General features: G+C 39.4%; 1 protein-coding gene across 2 annotated transcripts; it reads left to right on the forward strand.

Annotated features, from left to right (window-relative positions):
* Positions 1-2418: 2418 nt before the first annotated feature.
* On the forward strand, positions 2419-20982 carry LOC118856885 (zinc finger protein 501-like). Of its 2 annotated transcripts, none has more exons than XM_036767431.1 (2): positions 2419-2471; positions 19625-20982. In XM_036767431.1, the coding sequence occupies exon 2, from the start codon at positions 19692-19694 to the stop codon at positions 20880-20882; it is 1191 nt and encodes a 396-aa protein (XP_036623326.1). In that variant the 5' UTR covers positions 2419-2471; positions 19625-19691; the 3' UTR covers positions 20883-20982. The 2 variants fall into 2 exon arrangements, with proteins under 2 accessions (XP_036623326.1, XP_036623324.1); XM_036767429.1 differs by lacking the exon at positions 2419-2471 and adding an exon at positions 2688-2764.
* Positions 20983-21253: the final 271 nt, after the last annotated feature.

Below are 21253 nucleotides of genomic sequence, written 5' to 3' on the forward strand. Positions count from 1 at the left end.
CACCTAGTAAATAACCAAGATGTATTATCACCTGATAAATACATTGGAGTCTAATATCTTCTATCATATCACTTACTTTAGGAGGAGTGAGGTCATTTAATTAATTTATGCGATTGATTCCCACACAACATAGAGTATATTTGTGTGTATATATGTAAAACACACAGATGCATATGTATATACACACATATGTAAACATATATACACATATATATGCTGAAATAAAAATTATCCAAGGGGCCCATTGATTAGGAACTATTGCCAATCACCGAATCCACATACAAATATAGTTATGCACATATTTATTTATACTCAGAGTGCAGGCTTATCTGTATGGAAAGTCAGAAAACCTAGAGCATCAGCTTTACCTACCTTATATAGAATATGAATGCATATATAGCATAGAACAATGGAATTTTACAAAAAGCAGGAGGGGAAAATAAGGGTACACATGTCTGAAAAACAAGTAGCAGAAGGGGGAAGAGGACACCTGCTAGCTGGTCAAAGCAGGAGATGTGGCTTCTTTCTTACCCTTGATTTTGCAGGTGTTTTGACTTTTGAGCTTCCAGAAACAATTTCTGGAAGCTCAAAATAGAGACTAAGTGCCCTCTTCTTATAGTAGAAAGTAATCTGAGCTAAAGTTTCTTTGCCATCCAAAGTCTTTTTCTTATCACAGGGGTGGCAAGAGGCCTGAGCCAGAAATTCTCTTGCTATGACATACATAGATATGCACATGGATGTGTGTTATACACACACACACACACACAAACACACACACACATATATATATATATATACACACATATATGTAGTTTGTATATGTGGGTATGTGTATATGTATAGATCTGTATAAAAATGCACCTGTACATGTTTATGGATTTCTAATCCATGCATATAGCACCTGGGACAGTGTCTCTACAAGTGGGGAAGCTAGGGAGCTTACTTCTGGAAGAAGCATGATGATGTATAAGGGAAGTGCCTTGCAGAAACTGTGGAGCAAGTATGGACATTCTATAACTGGTTGTGGTCAGCTAACTCTGTGATAAAGAGGAAACTATTTAACTGGCCATAGAAGAATTCAAAAAGGCCTTTTCAGTCATCTCTCTTTTTGCCTTATTCATCACTCTTGGAGAATCTTGGTGACTCATTCATGTTGTCCAGTAAGAGAACATGTTATAAAGGAAAGGCCTCTTCAACCTTGTGAATTCAAAAGGTCCAGAGGGTGCCTTAGCATCCTGGTGTTCCACAGTCTGGGTTCTAGAGTCAGTGTAGCATTGATGTCCTGAAGAACAAAGAGTAACCTTTTGGATCTCAGCCCAGATGGAGCTGAGACAAAGACTTTTGCAGCAAAGATACTGACTTTAGGTATAAATTTGCTAAGATCAATGCTGTGTAAGGACAAAGCTAAGTTTTGAGCCCCTTCCTCTTCCTCTAGACAAGATGGAATAGGCCCTTAACATGTTGAGGGAAAATGTTTGTAGTTTGTACACATTACATCTTTGAAGTAAATATTCTTTTGTTAAAACAAAAACACCAAAAACTCTCTCTCTCTCTCTCTCTGTGTGTGTGTGTGTGTGTGTGTGTGTGTGTGTGTGTGTGTGTGTGAAACACATCTAGCCAATCACAGTAGAAAAGAGACAGGGCTTCAACCTGCCTGGCTCTGGGATACTAAGGGCATACTCGCTACATTTTGTTGCGTAAATAATTCACTGATGTATTCTTTCTCTCTTCTGTGGATGAAAAACATGAAATTTCCCCTAAGGACTGCTTTGCTGAATCTCACAAATTCTGATATGTTGACTCACTGTTCTTATTTTTCGGGGATGTGTGTGTGTGTGTGTGTGTGTGTGTGTGTGTGTGTGTGTGTGTGTAACTATCTATTGTTTCAATGACCCGTTTGATCCACTAGTTCTCCAGGATTAAGTTATTTTGTCTCCAATTAATTTTGAATGCTTTCTTCAATGGCCCTTTATTGAATATATTTTCTTTTATTATGGTCAGTAAAGGATGTGCTTAATTTATTTCTGCTTTTCTGAATGTGTGAGGTTTTCATGTCCTCATAAATGGTCAATTTTTGTAAAGCTGGCATGCACAATTGAGATGTATTCGTCCTCCTACCTAGCTGACCCCAAACCACCTAAATATTCCTCTGTGTACTAAATAAATATTCACAGTTCACATATCTTTTTCTCTTCTTTGCATATGGAAATATTCGTGTTTGTTAATTTCTGTCAAGTTCATAATAAAAAAAGGTATTAAGGCTTAAAAGGAAAAACGTAAACTGTGTTTGCGGTGACAGAAAAATTCGGGGCTGGGCAGGAGGAGCCTCTCAGGCTGTCGGTCGGTCGCAAAAGGCTCTGGACAGACCTAGCTTCCAGCAGTAACCTCGCTCCTCCTCCAAGGACATGCGCGATGGCCATCGAGCGGAGCTTTCTCTAAGGGACTTGCTTTGTAGCAGGGCCTGCTGAGAGGTATGTATAGGATGCCTGCGCGGGTAGGGGGTAGGCGCTGCGGGGGAAGGTGGAGGAGAAATGTGCAAATGCAGGAGTGGGAGAGGGTGTAGCGACTTCAGGGGAAGGAGATCGTTGCTGGGCTGCCGAACGGAAGTAACATGAGCCCTAAAATTTTGGGGAAGCTTAGCGCCAAGGCCCCGCCTCTGCAGGAGACCTTCTGAAGGGAGGCCGGGAGTGCGTGCGCAGCTCCGTCACCATTTCTGGACTCCTTGGTTCCGTGTAGGACATCGGTCCTGGGATCCTATCTCCAGGTATTGACCGACTCGGGCTCTGGTTACCCGGGCTTCTTTCTTTCCGTCCGAGGAGGTCGGACGCCTTAATAACACACTGCGGGGACAATCTGTAGCCAGAGGCTTCTGTGTGTGGGGAGGGGGTGGAGGCAGCGAGAACCACTGGGCAGGGACTGTTTGTCATTTGTCACTTGAGCGGGGGCAGGGTGCGTGACGCGGGACGGGACGAGGAAGGAAGCAAACTTTCCTGAGTCCTTACTGTCACACAGAACGTGAGCCCTGGAAGGCACCCTTGAGATCCTTCAGTACAGCCCTCATTTTGCAGATGGAGAAACTCGAAGAGATAAAATGACTTGAGATAGGTCACACAACTGGTAAGTGGCAGAGCCAGGTTGAGAAGCTAGGTCTCCTTCCGCCAGATACCTGTGCTCTCTCCATGAGACCATGCCCGTGCTTATTCAGTGCCTTGGTTTTTGGAGTTCCCCGATTGTGTAACTGAATCTGTCGCGGCCCTCCTGCTACTTCTGATGCGTCTCTGCTGTCAGTAGTGCTTAACAGTGTTCAGTTAGTGTGGAAATGCACATTCCCCGCAGTGGATGCAGATTTGAACCGCCAATGAGGCCTTTGCTGAAAAAATGCTAACTTTGAACATAAAGATAATTTTCCCAAGGCACCCAGAAACCAAATTTTCTCAAACAGGATACAGTCTTAGGTCAAGTGTACCATCTTTAGAGCGCAGAAAACAATTCAAAGAATAGACATCCCCATCTGCATTTTATAATTAGGAAACTTGGTAATAAAATGGGTCAAATGAATTTTCAGTGGTTAGGCTGCCAGTTAGTGACAAATATAAGAGGAAAAAAGAATCAAGCTACCCTGCCCGACAGTACATGCTTTATCACTCGACATTGTGGTATATAGTAAAAGAATGTCAAACTGGTTTTAATTCCATTCCTACCACTTAGTAGATGTATTATGCACAAGTCATTTAACCTCATTTTTGATTTGAGATGAGGATATTAATAAATAAATAATATTGTTTATGCAACCAGCCTAATCCAATCTAAAAAAAAAAACCACTTATTAACAAGCACTATGATAGATTCTGAAGATGGAAAGACAAAAAACAAAAACAAACCAAAATCGTCCCCTCCTCAGGTCATTTTTATTCCTTGAGGGATATAGCTTTTAAGAGACTCAAGAAAAGTGAAAGATAATGAAGAAAGCTCAAAGAATGAGCCTAGGAATATGTGAGGCCTGAGAGAGCACTAATAAATGAGGTAGGAGGAATTCAGGGAATTCTTCACAGGAGTTGGCACCTAAAATTTTTCTAAAAGGAAAATAGGAACTCTGAAAGGCAAAACTGAGGACGGAGTATATTCCAGCCAGGAAGGATGATTTGTGAAATCCTCAGATGTGAGAGATTGCATTTTTGAGTTCAGGGAGAAGGCTGTAACATAGAATGTATGAAGATGAGTATTGTGAAATCAAACTGAAAAGGCAAGTTGGGGATCAGTTGTAGAGGGCCTTAAATTCGAAGCTGTTTTCCTAGTGGCAGTAGGGACCTTTTGATGGTTTTTGAGTAGGGGAGTGTGTTTTCCAAAATTGAAAGTTGTGGATGGTGGATTAGAACTGGGAGAGATCAGAGGCAGGGAAATGAATTAAATAAGAGTAGTATGAGGGCCTAGAATACAATGGTAGCAAGCATAGGGGGAGAAGAGGAAGAGGAGGAGGTATTGTAGTGGTATAATCAACCAGACTTAGTATCTGATTTGAAAATAGGTGGGGAAGGAGGTAGGGATGGAGAATGGGGAAGGACCAAAGATCAAAATGAGGTTATTGGAAGGATACTGGTGCCCTACCCTTAGACAAGCGGAAATTTAGAGGGAAATAGTCCTTTTTGGAAATGTTGTTTGAGGTGTCAGTAGACAGAACTTTTGGACTAGAGTTAAGTAGAGAGATTAGGACTACATATGTATATATATACATTTGGGAGTCATTTCTGTACTGATGATAATTTAAACCCATGTGAGCTAATGAAGTCATTGGGGAGATAATATGACACTTCATTAGTTGGCCTGCTAACATCTCCATTTGCACAATTGGTTGCTGATTAGCAGTATAAACATCTTTACAATGCATCAAAATGAGGGGCATAGACAATAATCTGTTATCTTAAGAACTTCTACCTCATGATACATTTCACTACTTAGAATTACGGCAAGCTGCATATATTTTCAATTTAAAAAGTGGGTGGGGGAAATAACAAGCATTTATTAAGCACATCCTATGTACTAGACTCTGTTAAGCACTCTACAAAAATGATCTCATCTGATTGTATCATTCCTGTTGATAAATGAACTTCATAGGGAATGTTCCTCACTTTTTTCCTACTCTGTTTCCAAAAATCCCTTTCTAATATATTATTGGTGAATGTAGTAATTTCTGAGTGACCCTCCTCACATCAAATAAACTGAGTCTGGTGCAAGGTTGACTCTCTAATTCTCCCTTCTCAAATACACAAGGTCAATATCCTTTTTGAATAAGAGTTTTTAATATTTTTTATGTCAAAGACACCTGTAGTAAGTTATATTGAAAAAAGATGTAATTTTTTTCTCATCCAAGTTTACAGATCCCTTCAGGAACACCAAGTTAAGGACCTCTCCTTTAGAAGTTATTGAGTATTGAGAAATCCATTGAGTCTTTTTATCGTGCCCTCTTTGAAATTTTCCATATAGATCAAGGGACTGGGGGCAGTGGTTGTTGTGAGGATAAAATAAGAGCATGTATATGAAATTGCTTTGGAAACTAGCCCTAACCTTTCTGGGCCATCCATTTCTACATGCTCCCTCCCTGAATTCTCTTTATCCTCCTACAGTTCCATCTTTGACCGTTGCCTCACTTGATCCAACTGCCTTTATGGAAACACCATCCAGTACAGGGCCTGAAACCCTGGAATGACTTGAACCTTGAGACTGAACTCCTAGGAATGATGATAACCTACCTGAACTCATTATTTCTCAGTAATGAACATACTCCCACTCCATCACACTGTTCACATCCCAGTAGCTTTGAACCTTTGGCTATCATGGTTCAAACACCATTCTCCATCTTCCACTTACTGCTTCCTTATTCCATCCCTCTCACCTCTTACCCCTGACACCCAGTATCTCACTTTAGAACTGTTTACCCTTTTTCACTGTGATCTCTGGAATGCCTTCATTTTTTCTTTTTCTTTTTTTCCATCTATTTTGTACTTGCTGAAATCTGGCTCCTTCCTGGTGACACAACTTTCCAGCCCTTTGGACATATACTTCCCCTTAACTCACTGGTCTTGGTGAAGGAGTTGCAGTATCCTAAGGGTTAGTAGATAACAGCTACAAGAATTTTGATTGATTATGTGATAAATATGGATTGAGTGAACCACAAAGCAGAAATTACTGAGTGATAATTGTAGAGGGAAAGCCTAGAAGTGCCCTCTTTTCCTGTGACCAATCTTGTCCTTCTAAGCTTCAACCTTGAAATATTCCCACTGTATGGGACAGAATTTTTAAATAATAGCAGAGACATCTTTAAGAGAAACAAAGTAACCTTATTCTACAAACCTTGCAAGACTTGAGCACACCTCCATAAGGGAGGAGGCAAGGTAAAAGGGAACCTGCCTTAATTTATACTCTTAATGAAAAAGATTCCCACCCACCTCTATCCCTTCTCACCATTGGCTGAGAGGCGGGCTTACAGCCTAGGTGCTAAAACTACACAGAGGACCAAGATTGATCCGGTTCGTCCAGGTTTTTCCCTATCAGAACTCAACTGCCAAGGTGGTGTCTGAAAGTCTAGGAGGAGAAATGGGATGGGGGAAGGAGAGACCCTTCCTGGAACAGAGAACAAATAGCTCACAGGAAGTTCATTATCTTCTAACATCTGAGAGAGAGAGGGGGAAGGGCATGCCTTCCCAAAATTACAAAGCCAAATCCCAAAACCTCTCCATTAGACACACCCTGTGAAGTCTTCACAATTATCCACCCTATACACCACTATCCACTGTCTTCAGTTCTATTTGAATGCCATTGAACAAAATTGAAGAAAGTTTTAAACTCACGTTGACTGGTTTCACTACAGATTTATTTTATATAATCTCAACGGGACCCTCACTGTTGCTTCCCTAATTTATTCACTATCCCACTTACCACAATGACTTTTCCAGACTTTTTCATTCTTCTTCAAATCTCCAGTGGTTCCTCTTCCCCCTACTCTCACAGCTGTTGCCTTGAGGCTGTTTGTAGAGAGTTCCCTCTTCTTCCCTCCTAATCATATCAGATACCTTTTGCCATTATCTCCTCCTTCTCTGTCTCACATGAGAGATAGTTTTGCGAAGGAAAAATCCTCTACATATCTGTCTTCTCCTGCAGATTGCCCTCTCTATCATCTCTACTCTCATTAATCTTCAGTCTCTTCCTATCTATTGGCTCCTTCCGTATTGCCTGCAAACACACCCGTGTCAAAAACCTCTCACTTATTTGGCCCACCTAGCTATCATCACTTCCTTTTTTTGGGTTGAATTCCTTGGAAGACTGTCTAAAAGTGGTGCCTTCACTTCCTTCCCTCTCATTTGTTTCTTAACTCTCAGACTTCTAGTTTTTAACCTCGTCATTCAGCTGAAACTGCTCTCTCCAAAGTTATCAATGATCTCTTAATTACTAAATCTAATAGTCTTTTCTCAAACTTTATCTTTCTTGATCTCTCTTCAGCCTTTGACACTGTCATTCATTCTCTTCTTGATACTTTCTTCTCTCTAGGTTTCATGACATTGCCCTCTCCTGGTTCTCCAACCTAACTACTCCTTTGTCCTCTTTGTTGGATCTTCATTCAAGTCACACTTCTAGTGAGTGACCCTCAAGGCTGTGCCCTTGGCCTTCTTTTCTCCTGTTCTGTTCTGCTTTGTTTTCTAATCAGCTTCTATATCATCTTCATGCAAACAAATGATTCTCAGATCTAATTATATAATACTAACCTCTCTCCTTTCTTCTAGTTTTGTGGCTCTGTTTCTTTGAACTGGATGTATTGTAGATATATTTTTTTTCCATGAAAATCTGAGCAGTTTTATTTAGTTTTAATGCTGAGAGCATCTCTGGGTTGAAATGAACATTAACATTCCAGGAGGAAGGCAACCCATGTTTCTAATACCTAAAGATGAATTGATTCTCAGTATGTTTTGCTAACAAAATGTTCAGTAGAGTCTTGTTCCATTACATTTTTATAATATGAAAAATAATATTTTTAGTCCAAATAGGATGCCTGAAAATGACATCTTTATTAGTTTTCGTCTAGACACAAGGAATGTCTGAATTAGCACTACTGGAGTTGATTAAACATGGTTCACAGAAAAACCCAGAAGTTTTCTTGGTCCAGTGGTAACTAGGCTCAGGTTAACTTCTTTTTAAAAAACTTTTTTTAAAATTTATTTTTAGTTTTCAACATTTACTTCCACAAGATTTTTAGCTCCAAATTTTCTCCCCATCTCTCCCCTCCCCCCACCCCAGGGCAGTGTGCATTCTGATTACCCCTTCCTCCAATATCCCCTCCCTTCTATCACCCTTCCCCCCTTTTTTTTATCTCCTTCTCTTCTATTTTCCTGTAGGGCAAGATAGATTTCTATATCCCATTGCTTGTATATCTTATTTCCCAGTTGCATGTAAAAACAGTTTTTAATATTTGTTTTTAAAACTTCAAGTCCCACATTCTCTCCCTTCTTCCCTCCTCACCTGCCCTCATTGAGAAGGAAAACAATTTGTTGTAGGTTATACATGTGTAGTCATGCAAAACACTTCTATAATAGTCATGTTGTGGAAGACTATATTTTCTTCCATGCTATCTTGCCCACTATTTATTCTGTTCTCTCCTCTGACCCTGTCCCACCTCAAAAGTATTTGCTTCTGATTATTCCTCTCTCCATTTGCCCTCTTTTCTGTCATCACCCCTCTCTTATCCCCTCCCCCCCCACTTGCCTATAGGGTTAGATAGATTTCCATACCCAAGTGAGTGTGTATGTTATTCATTCCTTCAGCCAAATCTGATGGGAGTTCACTCATTCCCTCTCACCTCCCCCTCTTCCCCTCACTGTAAAAGCTTATTCTTGCCTTTTTTATATGAGATAATTTACTCCATTCTATCTCTCCCTTTCTCCTTCTCCCAGTACATTCCTCTCACCCCTTAATTTTATTTTTTAGATATCATCACTTCATATTCAACACACACACATATATTATATATATATGTTATGTGTGTGTGTGTGTATATATGTATATATACATATATATATGTATATATTTGTACATTTATTTATTTACTTATTTCCTCCAACTACCCTAATACTGAGAAAGGTCTCATGAGTTACAAATATCCTCTTTCCATGCAGGCATGTAAACAATTCAACTTTAATAAGTTCCTTATGGGGATTTTTCTTTTTGGGGGGATTTCTTCTTTGGGGATCTTTCTTTCCTGTGTACCTTTTTCTACTTCTCTTGAATCTTGTATTTGAAAGTCAGATTTTCTATTCAGCTTTGGTCTTTTCATCAAGAATGCTTGAAAGTCCTCTATTTAATGTCCATATTTCCCCTTGAAGTATTTTACTCACTTTTGCTGGGTAGGTGATTCTTGATGTTAGACCTAGCTCTTTTGACCTCAGGAATATCATATTCTAAGCCCTCCACTCCCTTAATGTAGAACCTGCTAAATCTTGTGTTATCCTGATTGTGTTTCCACAATACTTGAATTGTTTCTTTCTGGCCACTTACAATATTTTCTCCTTGACCTGGGAGCTCTGGAATTTGTCCCCTGGTTCTAGAATATCAGGGCAGTTTTTCTTGAAAGATAATGTCTAGGCTCTTTTTTTGATCATGGCATTCAGGTAGTTCAGTAATTTTTAAATTCTCTCTCCTGGAACGATTTTCCATGTCAATTGTTTTGCTAATGAGATATTTCACATTGTCTTCTATTTTTTCAGTCTTTTGGTTTTGTTTTATAATATCTTGATTTCTCATAAAGTCATTAGCTTCCATTTGCTCCATTCTGATTTTTAAGGAGTTATTATTTTCTTCAATAATCTTTCAGACTTCCTTTTCCATTTGGCCAATTCTGCTTTTTTAGGCATTCTTCTCCTCATTGGCTTTTTGGACCTCTTTGGCCATTTGGATTAGTCTATTTTTTCAGGTGTTATTTTCTTCAACATTTTTGGGTCTCCTTTAGCAAGCTGTTGACTTGTTTTTCATGATTTTCTCGTATCACTCTCATTTACATTCCAAATTTTTCCTCTACTTCTCTTACTTGATTTTCAGAATCCTTTTTGAGCTTTTCCATGGCCTCAGACCAATTCATATTTTTCTTGGAGGCTTTGGGTTTAGGAGCTTTGACTTTGTTGTCCTCTTCTGGTTATATGTTTTGAATTTTCCTTGGCACCAAAGTAAGATTCTGTAGTCTAAGTTTTTAATACTCTTTGCTCATTTTCCCAGCCAAATACTTCACTTTCTAACTCTTTGTTAAGGTAGGACTCTGCTTCCAGTGTGTCCTGTCCCAAACTTCAGGGGTTTTGTGTAGCTATTTTCAGAGATACTTCTAGGGACCTGTAAATTTTTAGTTCTTTGAAGGTGATATGATCAAAGGAGAGGTATTTACTCTTCTCCTGGCCTGTGCTCTGGTCTTTGAGGGGCCACAAGTGCTCTTTTCTGCCTTGGAACTGTGAGGTGGATCCCTTCTCCACTGCAGCCACAAGGTCCACCATGCCAGTGCTCCTCCTCACCCCAGAACTGCCACACAGGACTGTGACCCAAATCCAAGGAAGGGTAAAGCAAGAGAATTCTGCTTCAGTGCCAGCAAAGAAATCCCTGCAATCCCCCTCTGATCAGCTGCTCAATCCCCCCACTGTCTATGGGCTGAGAGCTCTGGAAGCAGCTGCTGCCAATGCTGGGGCTGTTGCTACCATAGCTGCCACCACTACCCTGGGGCTGGGCCTGGGCTAAACCATGCTGTTCTCACCCCACAGACTTTTCCTGTTGACCTTCTAAGTTGTCATTGGTGTTTGTGGGTTCAGAAGTCTAGAAGCCGCCACAGCTGCCAGTGATTCACTCCTCTGAGGCCTACTCCTGATGTTGCTAGGGTTTGGTCTACGCTGGCATGGCCCACACTGGACTGTGCTTCTCTCTCATCCCGGTGCAATAGACTTTTCCTGCCGACCTTCCAGGTTGTCTTGGGCTAGAAATTTATTTCACTCTGTCATTTTGTGGGTTCTGCTTGTCTAGAATTTGTTTAGAGTCATTTTTTACAGGTATTTGGAGAGGTTTAGGGGAGAGCTCAAGGAAGTCCCTGCTTTCACTCTGCCATCTTGGATCTAACTGGACTTATTATCTTCTCCACTCCACTTCCCTGCTTCCAAGTTCTTCCCTCTTCTTAACTTTGCTATTACTGTTGATTAATACTATACTTCTTCAGTTAGTGATTTCATCAGCTCCCATGGATTTAATTATGCTAATGATTTTCAAATCCACCTGTCCTGCCCTAACTTCTCTCCTGACCTCCAGTCTCTCATCTCCAGCTGACTTTCACACATCTCAAACTGGATGTCCAGTGCATATCTAACTCAGTATCTCCAAAATTGAACTCATTATCTTTTCCCCATACTCTCTTTCCCTCCTACCATCCCTATTACTGTCAAGGGGAACTCTCTCCTCCCAGTTTCTCAGACTTACAACCTAACTTCAACTCTTCACTATGTCTCATTCCCTATATGCAATCTACAGGCCTATAAACTTCGCCTTTGTAACATTTCTCAAATATACCTCCTTTTGTCTTAGGATACTGCCACCATTCTTGTATATATTCTCATCACCTCATATCTGGACCATGGCAATAGCCTGCTGGTGGGTCTGCCTGCCTCAAGTCTCTCCCTACTCCAATCTATCCTCCATTCAGCCACTAAAGTGATTTTCCTGAAAGGCAGATTTAATTATGTCAACCCACTCCCCATGCCCATCCATACTCAATAAACTCCAGTGGCTCCCTTTCTCCTCTAGAATCAAATAAAACATATGTGTTTGGCATCCAGAGCCCTTATACCTTACTCCCTTTCATGTATTCTTTAATACATGGCCTCCTTGCTGTTCCATGAACTAGACATCCCTGCTCTAGGCATTTTCTCTCAATTGCTCTTAATTTTCTCTTATTTGGCTGTCCCAGATGCTTGAATGCTTTTCTTCCTCGAATCTCACCACTGACTTCCCTGCCTTCCTTTAAGCCTCAGCTGAAATCTCCTCTTCTATAAGAAGCTTTTCCCAACCTTTTTTAGTTGTAATACATTCCTCCTTTTTTTCTTTTAATTTAATTTTATTTAATATATTTAGTTTTCAGCATTGATTTTCACAAGAGTTTGAATTGTGAATTTTCTCCCCATTTCTACCCTCCCGCCCACTCCAAGATGGCATATATTCTGGTTGCCCCGTTCCCCAGTCAGCCCTCCCTTCTGTCACCCCACTCCCCTCCCATCCCCCTTTCCCTTCTTCTCTTGTAGGGCAAGATAAATTTCTATGCCCCCATTGCCTGTGTATCTTATTTCCTAGTTACATGCAAAAACTTTTTTTTTTTGTTTTTGAACGTCTGTTTTTAAAACTTTGAGTTCCAAATTCTCTCCCCTCTTCCCTCCCTGCCCACCCTCCCTAAGAAGGCAAGCAATTCAACATAGGCCACATGTGTATCATTATGTAAAACCCTTCCACAATACTCATGTTGTGAAAGACTAACTATATTTTGCTCCTTCCTAACCTATCCCCCTTTATTGAATTTTCTCCCTTGACCCTGTCCCTTTTCAAAAGTGTTTGTTTTTGATTACCTCCTCCCCCTGTCTGCCCTCCCTTCTATCATCCCCCCCCCTTTTTTTTTTATCTTTTTCCTCCTTCTTTCCTGTGGGGTAAGATACCCAATTGAGCGTGTATGTTATTCCCTCCTCAGGTCAAATCTGATGAGAGCAAGATTTACTCATTCTTCCTCACCTGCCCCCTCTTCCCTTCCTACAGAACCACTTTTTCTTGCCACTTTTATGTAAGATAATTTACCCCATTCTATCTCTCCCTTTCTCCTTCTCTCAATATATTCCTCTCTTATCCCTTAATTTGATTTTATTTTTTTAGATATCATCCCTTCACATTCAACTCATATATATATGTATATATATGTATATGTGTATACATATATATACGCACACATATATATACATATATACCTACATATATAAACATAGACACACACATGTGTGTGTATATATATGTATATATGTGTGTATGTATATATATGTATGTATGTGTGTGTGTGTATATATATGTATATATATATGTGTGTGTGTGTGTATATATATATATATATATATATATATATATATATATATATATATATGCATATTCCTTTCAGCTGCTATGATACTGGGGTCTCATGAATCATACACATCATCTTTCCATGTAGGAATGTAAACAAAACAGTTCAACTTTAGTAAGTCCCTTATGATTTCTCTTTCTTGTTTACCATTTCATGCTTCTCTTAATTCTTGTGTTTGAAAGTCAGGTTTTCTGTTCAGCTCTGGTCTTTTCACTGAGAAAGCTTGAAAGTCCGCTGTTTTGTTGAAAGTCCATATTTTGCCTTGGAGCATGATAGTCAGTTTTGCTGGGTAGGTGATTCTTGGTTTTAATCCTAGCTCCATTGACCTCTGGAATATCTTATTTCAAGCCCTTCAGGAACTTAATGTGGAAGCTGCTAGATCCTGTGTTATCCTGATTGTTTTTCTGCAATACTCAAATTGTTTCTTTCTGGCTGCTTGCAGTATTTTCTCCTTGACCTGGGAGCTCTGGAATTTGGCAACAATACTCCTAGGAGGTTTTTTTTGGGATCTTTTTCAGGAGGTGATCAGTGGATTCTTTCAATTTCTATTTTACCCTCTGGCTCTAGAATATCAGGGCAGTTCTCCTTGATAAGTTCTTGAAAGATGATATCTAGACTCTTTTTTTGATCATGGCTTTCAGGTAGTCCAATAATTTTTAAATTATCTCTCCTGGATCTGTTTTCCACGTGAGTGGTTTTTCCAATGAGATATTTCACATTGTCTTCCACTTTTTCATTCCTTTGGTTCTGTTTTATAATCTCTTGATTTCTCATAAGGTCACTAGCTTCCACTTGCTCCAATCTAATTTTTAAGGTAGTATTTTCTTCAGCGGTCTTTTGGACCTCCTTTTCCATTTGGCTAATTGTGCCTTTCAAGGCATTCTTCTCCTCATTGGCTTTTTGGAGCTCTTTTGCCATTCGAGTTAGTCTACTTTTTAAGGTGTTGTTTTCTTCAATATTTTTTTCAGTATTTTTTTGGGTCTCCTTTAGCAATTCATTGGCTTGTTTTTCATGGTTTTCTCGCATCCTTCTCATTTCTCTTCCCAATTTTTCTTCTACTTCTCTAACTTACTTTTCCAAATCCTTTTTGAGCTCCTCCATGGCCTGAGACCAGTTCATGTTTTTCTGGCCATGTTCGCAGTGAACTTACTTGACCCTTGAGTTTTTCAGCAGGGTATGACTGCTTGCAGAGTAAAGAGTACTTTGTTCCAAGCTTGAGGGGATGCGCCGTTGATTTCAGAGCTATTTCTATACAGCCAGCTCTGTCACAGCAGCACACCTACTTCCCCAAGAACCGCCTGATGCAAATCTTAAGCAGACTCTGCACCCCTGCTCTGATCCACCACTTAATTCCTCCCGCCAGGTGGGCCTGGGGCCAGAAGAAACTGCAGCTCTAGTTCTGTAGCTGCACCTCCCCCTGCTGCCCCCAGGGCAGTAGCCAAATGGGGAACTCTTTTCACTCTGTCCCTCACAGCTTCTCCCACTAACCTTCTCTGTTGTCTTTGGTGTTTGTGGGTTGAGAAGTCTGGTAACTGCCACAGCTCATGGATTCAGGGCACTAGGGTCTATTTCACCTGGCTCCTGGTCTGGTTGGTCCTGCCGCCACCCAGGCTGGGCTCCACTCCCCTCCGCTCCATTTGCGATAGGCCTCACCTAGCAACCATCCAGGCTGTCCTGGGCTGGATCCCTGCTTCTCTCTGCTATTTTGTGGGTTCTGCAGTTCTAGAATTTGTTCAGAGCCATTTTTATAGGTTTTTGGAGGGACCTGGAGGGGAGCTCATGTGTGTCCCTGCTTTTTAGCTGCCATCTTGGCTCCACCCCCATTCCTCCTTTTAATTATTTCTTGTTTATCCTGTATATAGCTTGTCTATATTTTTTTACTTGTTGTCTCCTCCATTAGATTGTGAGCCTCTTGAGGACACAGACCATTTTTTACCTCTTTTTGTATCCCCAGCACTTAGCACAGCTTTTGGCACATAGTAGGTGCTTAATAAATGATTATTGACTAACAGTCCCCACCATCCTCCCATTCACCCATTCACCTAGATATCATTCCCAACTCTTTGTCTTCTCTCACCTGGACATATAGAAGCAGTTGCCAAGTCTGGTCAATTCTCCCTTTGTGATACCTCTAACATACCTACCTTTCTCTTATCCGATATTGCTACCACTGAGGTGCAGGCCCCTCATCGCTTCATGCTTGAACTATGGCAATAATTTGCAGTTAAATCTCCCTGCCTCAAGTCTTCCCCTACTCCAGTCCATCCTCATCTCAGCTATCAAAGTGATCTTCCTAAAGCACAGGCCTGATCATGTCACTCCCCGTCTCCCTCCTATTTAATAAATTCCTGTAGCTCTCCATTATCCCTGGGTTCAAATATAAAGGCCTGTGTTTGACTTTTAAAATCCTTTATAACCTGGCTCCTTTCTACTTTTCCAGTCTTCTTGAACCCTTCTCTCAACTCATGCTGCAAGTGATTCCTGGCTCAACTCCATTCATTATCACTGGTTGTTTCCCTTGTCTGGAATTCTTTCCCTCCCCATCTCTGCGTCCTAACTTCCCTGGCTTCCTTCAAATTTTGGCTAGAAATCTCATTTTCTGAAAGAAGTCTTTTTTGGTTTCCCCTTAATGGGGAATTTCTGGCTGTGATATCTCCAGTTTATACTGTGTGTATCTTGTTTGTACATAGTTGTTTGCATGTTTTCTTCCCCATTAGATTTTGACCTTCCTGAGAACAGGATTGTTTTGTTTTGACCCTTCTTTAAAATGTCTTTGACATACAGTGCTTGGCACACAGTAATCACTTAATAAATGCTTGTCGACTTTACTTGAACCTATAAGGTTATTTTCCTGTATTTGAGATTACCAATTTCTAGAACAGATGTGGTCTTCCATTTGGAAGAAGAGGGAGAGCTGTAGCTATTGATGTTAATAGAAGCCTCTATGTACAGGTAAAATCATTTTTTTCCTTGCTTTGTATTCTCTAGCTGTATTTTCTTAAAACTCTATGACTTCCCCAAAAGAGTAGCACAAAGGAAGAGAAAATGGTCACTGTGTTCTTGACATCTCAGGTGGTTATTACTTAATAGTGATCACTAAAGAAATGGAATCTCTAAAATTTTGATCCAGATATTGTCCTCAGTACTTCTCAGATCTGGTGGGATGATAATTAATGTTAAGTGAGACTAGAACAACATTTTCTCTTTTTCCTTTGTTTTGATTCATTATTTCTGACTAAGGGTGCCTCTATCTCACTTTTCCCATTTGATGTTTTAAAGCCACTATGCTTTTCCTTTCCTTATTACCACACCCCTCTCATAGTTCTTCTCCATTCCTTGTCTAAAACTTAAATTCATCTGCATTTACTTTATTTCAACTTAGCACTTTCCCATTCAGATGAATTTTCTTTCCCAGTTATTAATCCTACTTAATTAATCATCTTCACCTAATATTTCCACAATGGATATTTGTTAATCACCTATTATGTATAAGACTATGGTGTTGGTGGTGGTGAGGATAAAAAGATAAAAAATGAAACAATCCCTGACCTCACTGAGCTTACAAATTTATTTTTTTTCTTTGAGTTGAGGAAGTATGGTATGTCATTTTGTTGTTGTCCAGTCTTTTCAGTCATCTCTAACTCTTTGTTACCCCTTTTTTGGGATTTTCTTGGTAAAGATACTGGAGTAGTTTGTCATTTCCTTCTCCAGCTCATTTTACAGATAAGGAAACTGAGGCAAACAGGGTTAAGTGACTTGCCCAGAATCACACAGCTAGTAAGTGTCCGAAGCCAGCTTTTAATTCAGATCTTCCTGACGTAAGAGCCAGTGCCCTATCCACTGTACCGCCTAGCTGCCCCCATCTGTGTATGTGTATATACATTATCATATTTTATATATACATATATGCACATATGTATATAACATACATACCTGCATTGTGCTTTCATGTATGCATATGTGTGTCTATATACACATATACATACTGTATATACAGAGAGAGAGAGAAAGAGACAGAGAGAGAGAATAAGATCTGGAATCAGGAAACCTGAATTCAGATTTTGTCTTACTATCTGTATTATCATGCACAAGTCACTTAACCTTTCAGTTTCTGGGTTTTTTCATTTCTAAAATGAGAGTGATACTTGCATTACCTTTAAAAATCTCCAAAAAAAAAAATTTAATCCACACTAGCATTGTAGAACTCTGATGGTTTTCAAAAGCAATGCGGCAGTCTTGAGGAAAAAAAGTAAGGGAAAGTGAAGGAAAGGTGAATAATTAATTGAATCCCTGATCTGCCAGCTAAGTGCCTTTAGTACTGAAGTGCCTTTTTCTATCTTGTTCAAGGTAGCGTTCTCTCAAGAGACCCAAACAGCATGGTCTAGGAAGATTTGAGGAGTGGCAAAAGGCAAAATACATACATATATACACATACATATTTTATATATATAGATATAGATATAGATATACACAGATAGGAGCAGCTAGGTGAGTAGTGAATAGAGCTCTAGGCTAGAGTAAGGAAGACCTGAGTTCAGTTCTGGCCTCAGACACTTACTAGCTGTGTGACCCAGGGCAAGTCACTTAACTCCTATTTACCTCAGTTCCTTATCTGTAAAGTGGAGATACAGTGGAGAAGGAAGTGGCAAAGTACACTAGTATCCTTGCCAAGAAAACCCCATGGAAAAAGTCCATGAAGAGTACACAGGATTGTAAAGTTGGACAGGACTGAACAATAAAAGCAAACACACACAGAGGTATATGTTATATATCTACTCTGAACTTAACACCAAAAATGAAAATGGAAAGTAGAACAGAAAAGGGGGATTATGTGTGAAGTTATGAATTTCTATTAAATAGAGCTTACTTTAAAAAAACTAAAATATCAATAAACATTTATTAAGTACCTTCTATGTATCAGGTACTGTACTAAGGAATACAAAAAGAAGCAAAAACCAGTCTTTGCACATAGGGAGCTTATAAGAATATAATATAATATTATAAGAATGGGGAAAACAACATACAAACAAATATATACAGAGCAAGCTATATACAAGATAAATAGGAAATAATTAACAGAGGGAAAGCACTAGAATTAAAAGGGCTTAGGAAGGATTTCATATAAAATGTGGGATTTCAGTTGGGACTAAAAGAAAGCCAGTGAATTCCATAGTTGGAGTTGAGGAGGGAGAGCATTCTAGGCATGGGAGACAACCAAAGAAAATGCTTTGAGCTGAGAGATGGAATATCTTCCTTGAGGAATAGCAAGGGGGCCAGTGTTACTAGGTCATGGTGCAGAGTAAGGTGAAAAAAGACTAGAAAGGTAGGAGGGGGTTAGGTTTAAAGGGCTCTGAATGCCAAACAGAGCAATTTACATCCTGAAGGTGATAGAGTGCCACTGGAGTTCATTGAATAGAGGGGTGATGTGGTCAGACCTTCACTTTAAGAAAGCCATTTGGTTGAATGGAGGATGGATTGTAGTGAGAAGAGACTTGGGGTAGGCAGACCTACCAGCAGGTTTATGAAAAAGTATAAAATAAATTTTGCATGTTATTTTCAAAGTTTTCTTGCTTGTCTCTGTTGCCTTCTGGATGTCTGTTCTCCTCTATGGGGGAAAAATGCTTCATTGACCCTCTTTTTTTTTATTGGCAATACTATCACTAGCTTTCCCCTTCCCTGAAAATCTCTGCTTCCAATGAAAAAAAAGAAAAATATAATCCTTATAACAAATAAGCATAGTCAAGCAAAACAAACCCATACATTTGCTATGCCCAAAAAGAATGTGTTTTTTTTTCTTTTTACTGTCAATCCATTACACTCTGTCAGGAAGTGGGTAGTCATTGGTCCTCTGAAATCATGTTTTGTCATTGCATTGATCAGACATTTAAGTCTTCCATAGTTATCTTTCTTTCCAGTATTACCATATAAATTATTTTTGTGGTTCTGTTCACTTTGTTCTGTATAATTTTATGTCTTCTGAGATCCCTTTTGTCATTTCTAATGGTGCAATATTATTTCATTAATTTCATATACCATAATATATTAAACTATTCCGTAATTGATGGACACGTTCCCTTGTTTCCAATTCTTTCTTATGGCAAAAAGAGCCGCTATAAATATTTTTTGCATATGGTCCATTTTTCTCTTTCCCTGATCTCTTTGGGATATAGATCTTGGAGTATTATTGCTGGTCAAAGAGTATAGATGGTTTACTGTCTTTTTGTGTGTAATTATAAATTACTTTCCTGAATGGCTAGACAGCTCCACCAACAAGCAGTGCTTCCCGAACCCCTCTAACAACTATCATTTTCCTTTTTATGTCATTTTTCCTGACTTTCTAGTTCTCTGGATACTTTTAATATTGGAAATTAATATATGTATATGTACACATATACAATCTTCTTCCCACTTCCCCTCAAAACAAAATAGATGACATTTGCATTTCTTAAATTTTTTTTTCAGATTTGGAGACCAAGAAAGGAAGACAGTTGCAAAATATCTCTTAAGCAAGAGATTCACCAGGTCAATAATGGAAAAACTCCAAGGGGACATTACACAAGGTCCCATTCTTGGAGAAGAGTGTGAAAGTGAGGACAAATTAGGGAGGCAGGAGCAAAACCCTGCAAGCAAGATTCAGAAGAAATCCTTTTCCAAGAAGAAAGGTTTCAGGCAATTGACAGTAACCAAAAATATAATGCCCACTGAAGAAGGAGGTGATAAATGTAATGAAATTAGGAGAAACTTCACACTGAAGTCTAAAGTTATTACTCATCAGAGAGTTCATATAGGAGAGAAATCTAGTAGTTTTGACACACGTGGAATGACTTTCAAACCGCATTCAGAATTAGTTAAATGTCAAAAAATTTGTTCGGGCAAGAAAACTTATAAGTGTAATGACTGTGAGAAAATCTTCAGTGACCGTTCAAACTTTATTCGTCACCAGAGAATTCACACTGGAGAGAAACCCTATAAATGTAAGGAATGTGGGAAAGCCTTCAGCCAGAGCTCATCCCTTATTGAACATCAAAGAACTCACACTGGAGAGAAACCCTATAAATGTAATGAATGTGGGAAATCATTCACTGTGAGCTCATCCCTTACTCAGCATCAGAGAATTCATACTGGAGAGAAACCTTATAAATGTAATGAATGTGGGAAAGCTTTCAGTGATTGTTCATCCTTTACTCAACATCAGAGAATTCATACTGGAGAAAAACCTTATCAGTGTAATGAATGTGGGAAAGCCTTTAGTGATTTCTCATCCCTCACTCAGCATCAGAGAATTCATACTGGAGAGAAACCTTATAAGTGTAACGATTGTGGTAAAGCTTTTAGCCGTAGTACACACCTAACTCAACATCAAAGAACTCATACTGGTGAAAAACCTTATGAATGCAATGAATGTGGGAAAGCCTTCACTGCGCACTCAACCTTTACTCAGCATCAGAGAATTCATACTGGAGAGAAACCCTATGAATGCAGTGAATGTGGGAAGGCTTTTCCTGAAAGCTCATCACTTACAAAACATCAGCGAGTTCATACTGGAGAGAAGCCCTATGAGTGCAGTGAATGTGGGAAAGCCTTTAGTCAGAGTACACACCTTATTCAGCATCATAGGATTCATACTGGAGAGAAGCCCTATAAATGTAATGAATGTGGAAAAGCCTTTGGTAATAGTTCAGTCCTGCTCCGACACCAGCAACTTCATACCATAGAATAATCCTGCTAATATAAAAATTTGGGGAAAGAAGTTTTTCATCATTTGCCCTAATTTTCCATTCACAGACTTGCCACCAATGGCATTTACTTCTCACTTTTTTTTTTTTTTCTCACTTTCATAGGAAGACCAGACCTTTTGCTTGGATTTCAGTCCCATAAAATTAAGCTCATAAAAAGCCTCCTACTTGGAATAGATGTATCAGAAACAAGATTTCCTTATTAGTGTATCATATATATGTGTATATATATGTACATATGTGTGTGTGTATACATATATATACACACACACACACACACACACATATATATACACATGTATATGAAATTTTGCCTGCCTTCTCCTACTCCTTGGTTCCTGTAAATCTCCTGATT

The sequence above is a fragment of the Trichosurus vulpecula genome, chromosome 7 (assembly GCF_011100635.1).
Source record: "Trichosurus vulpecula isolate mTriVul1 chromosome 7, mTriVul1.pri, whole genome shotgun sequence".
NCBI lineage: Eukaryota > Metazoa > Chordata > Mammalia > Diprotodontia > Phalangeridae > Trichosurus > Trichosurus vulpecula.

What these genes read in the sequence shown, in the direction of transcription:
- LOC118856885 (XM_036767431.1), top strand. Translation starts at nt 19,692, where the DNA reads ATGGAAAAACTCCAAGGGGACATTACACAAGGTCCCATTCTTGGAGAA.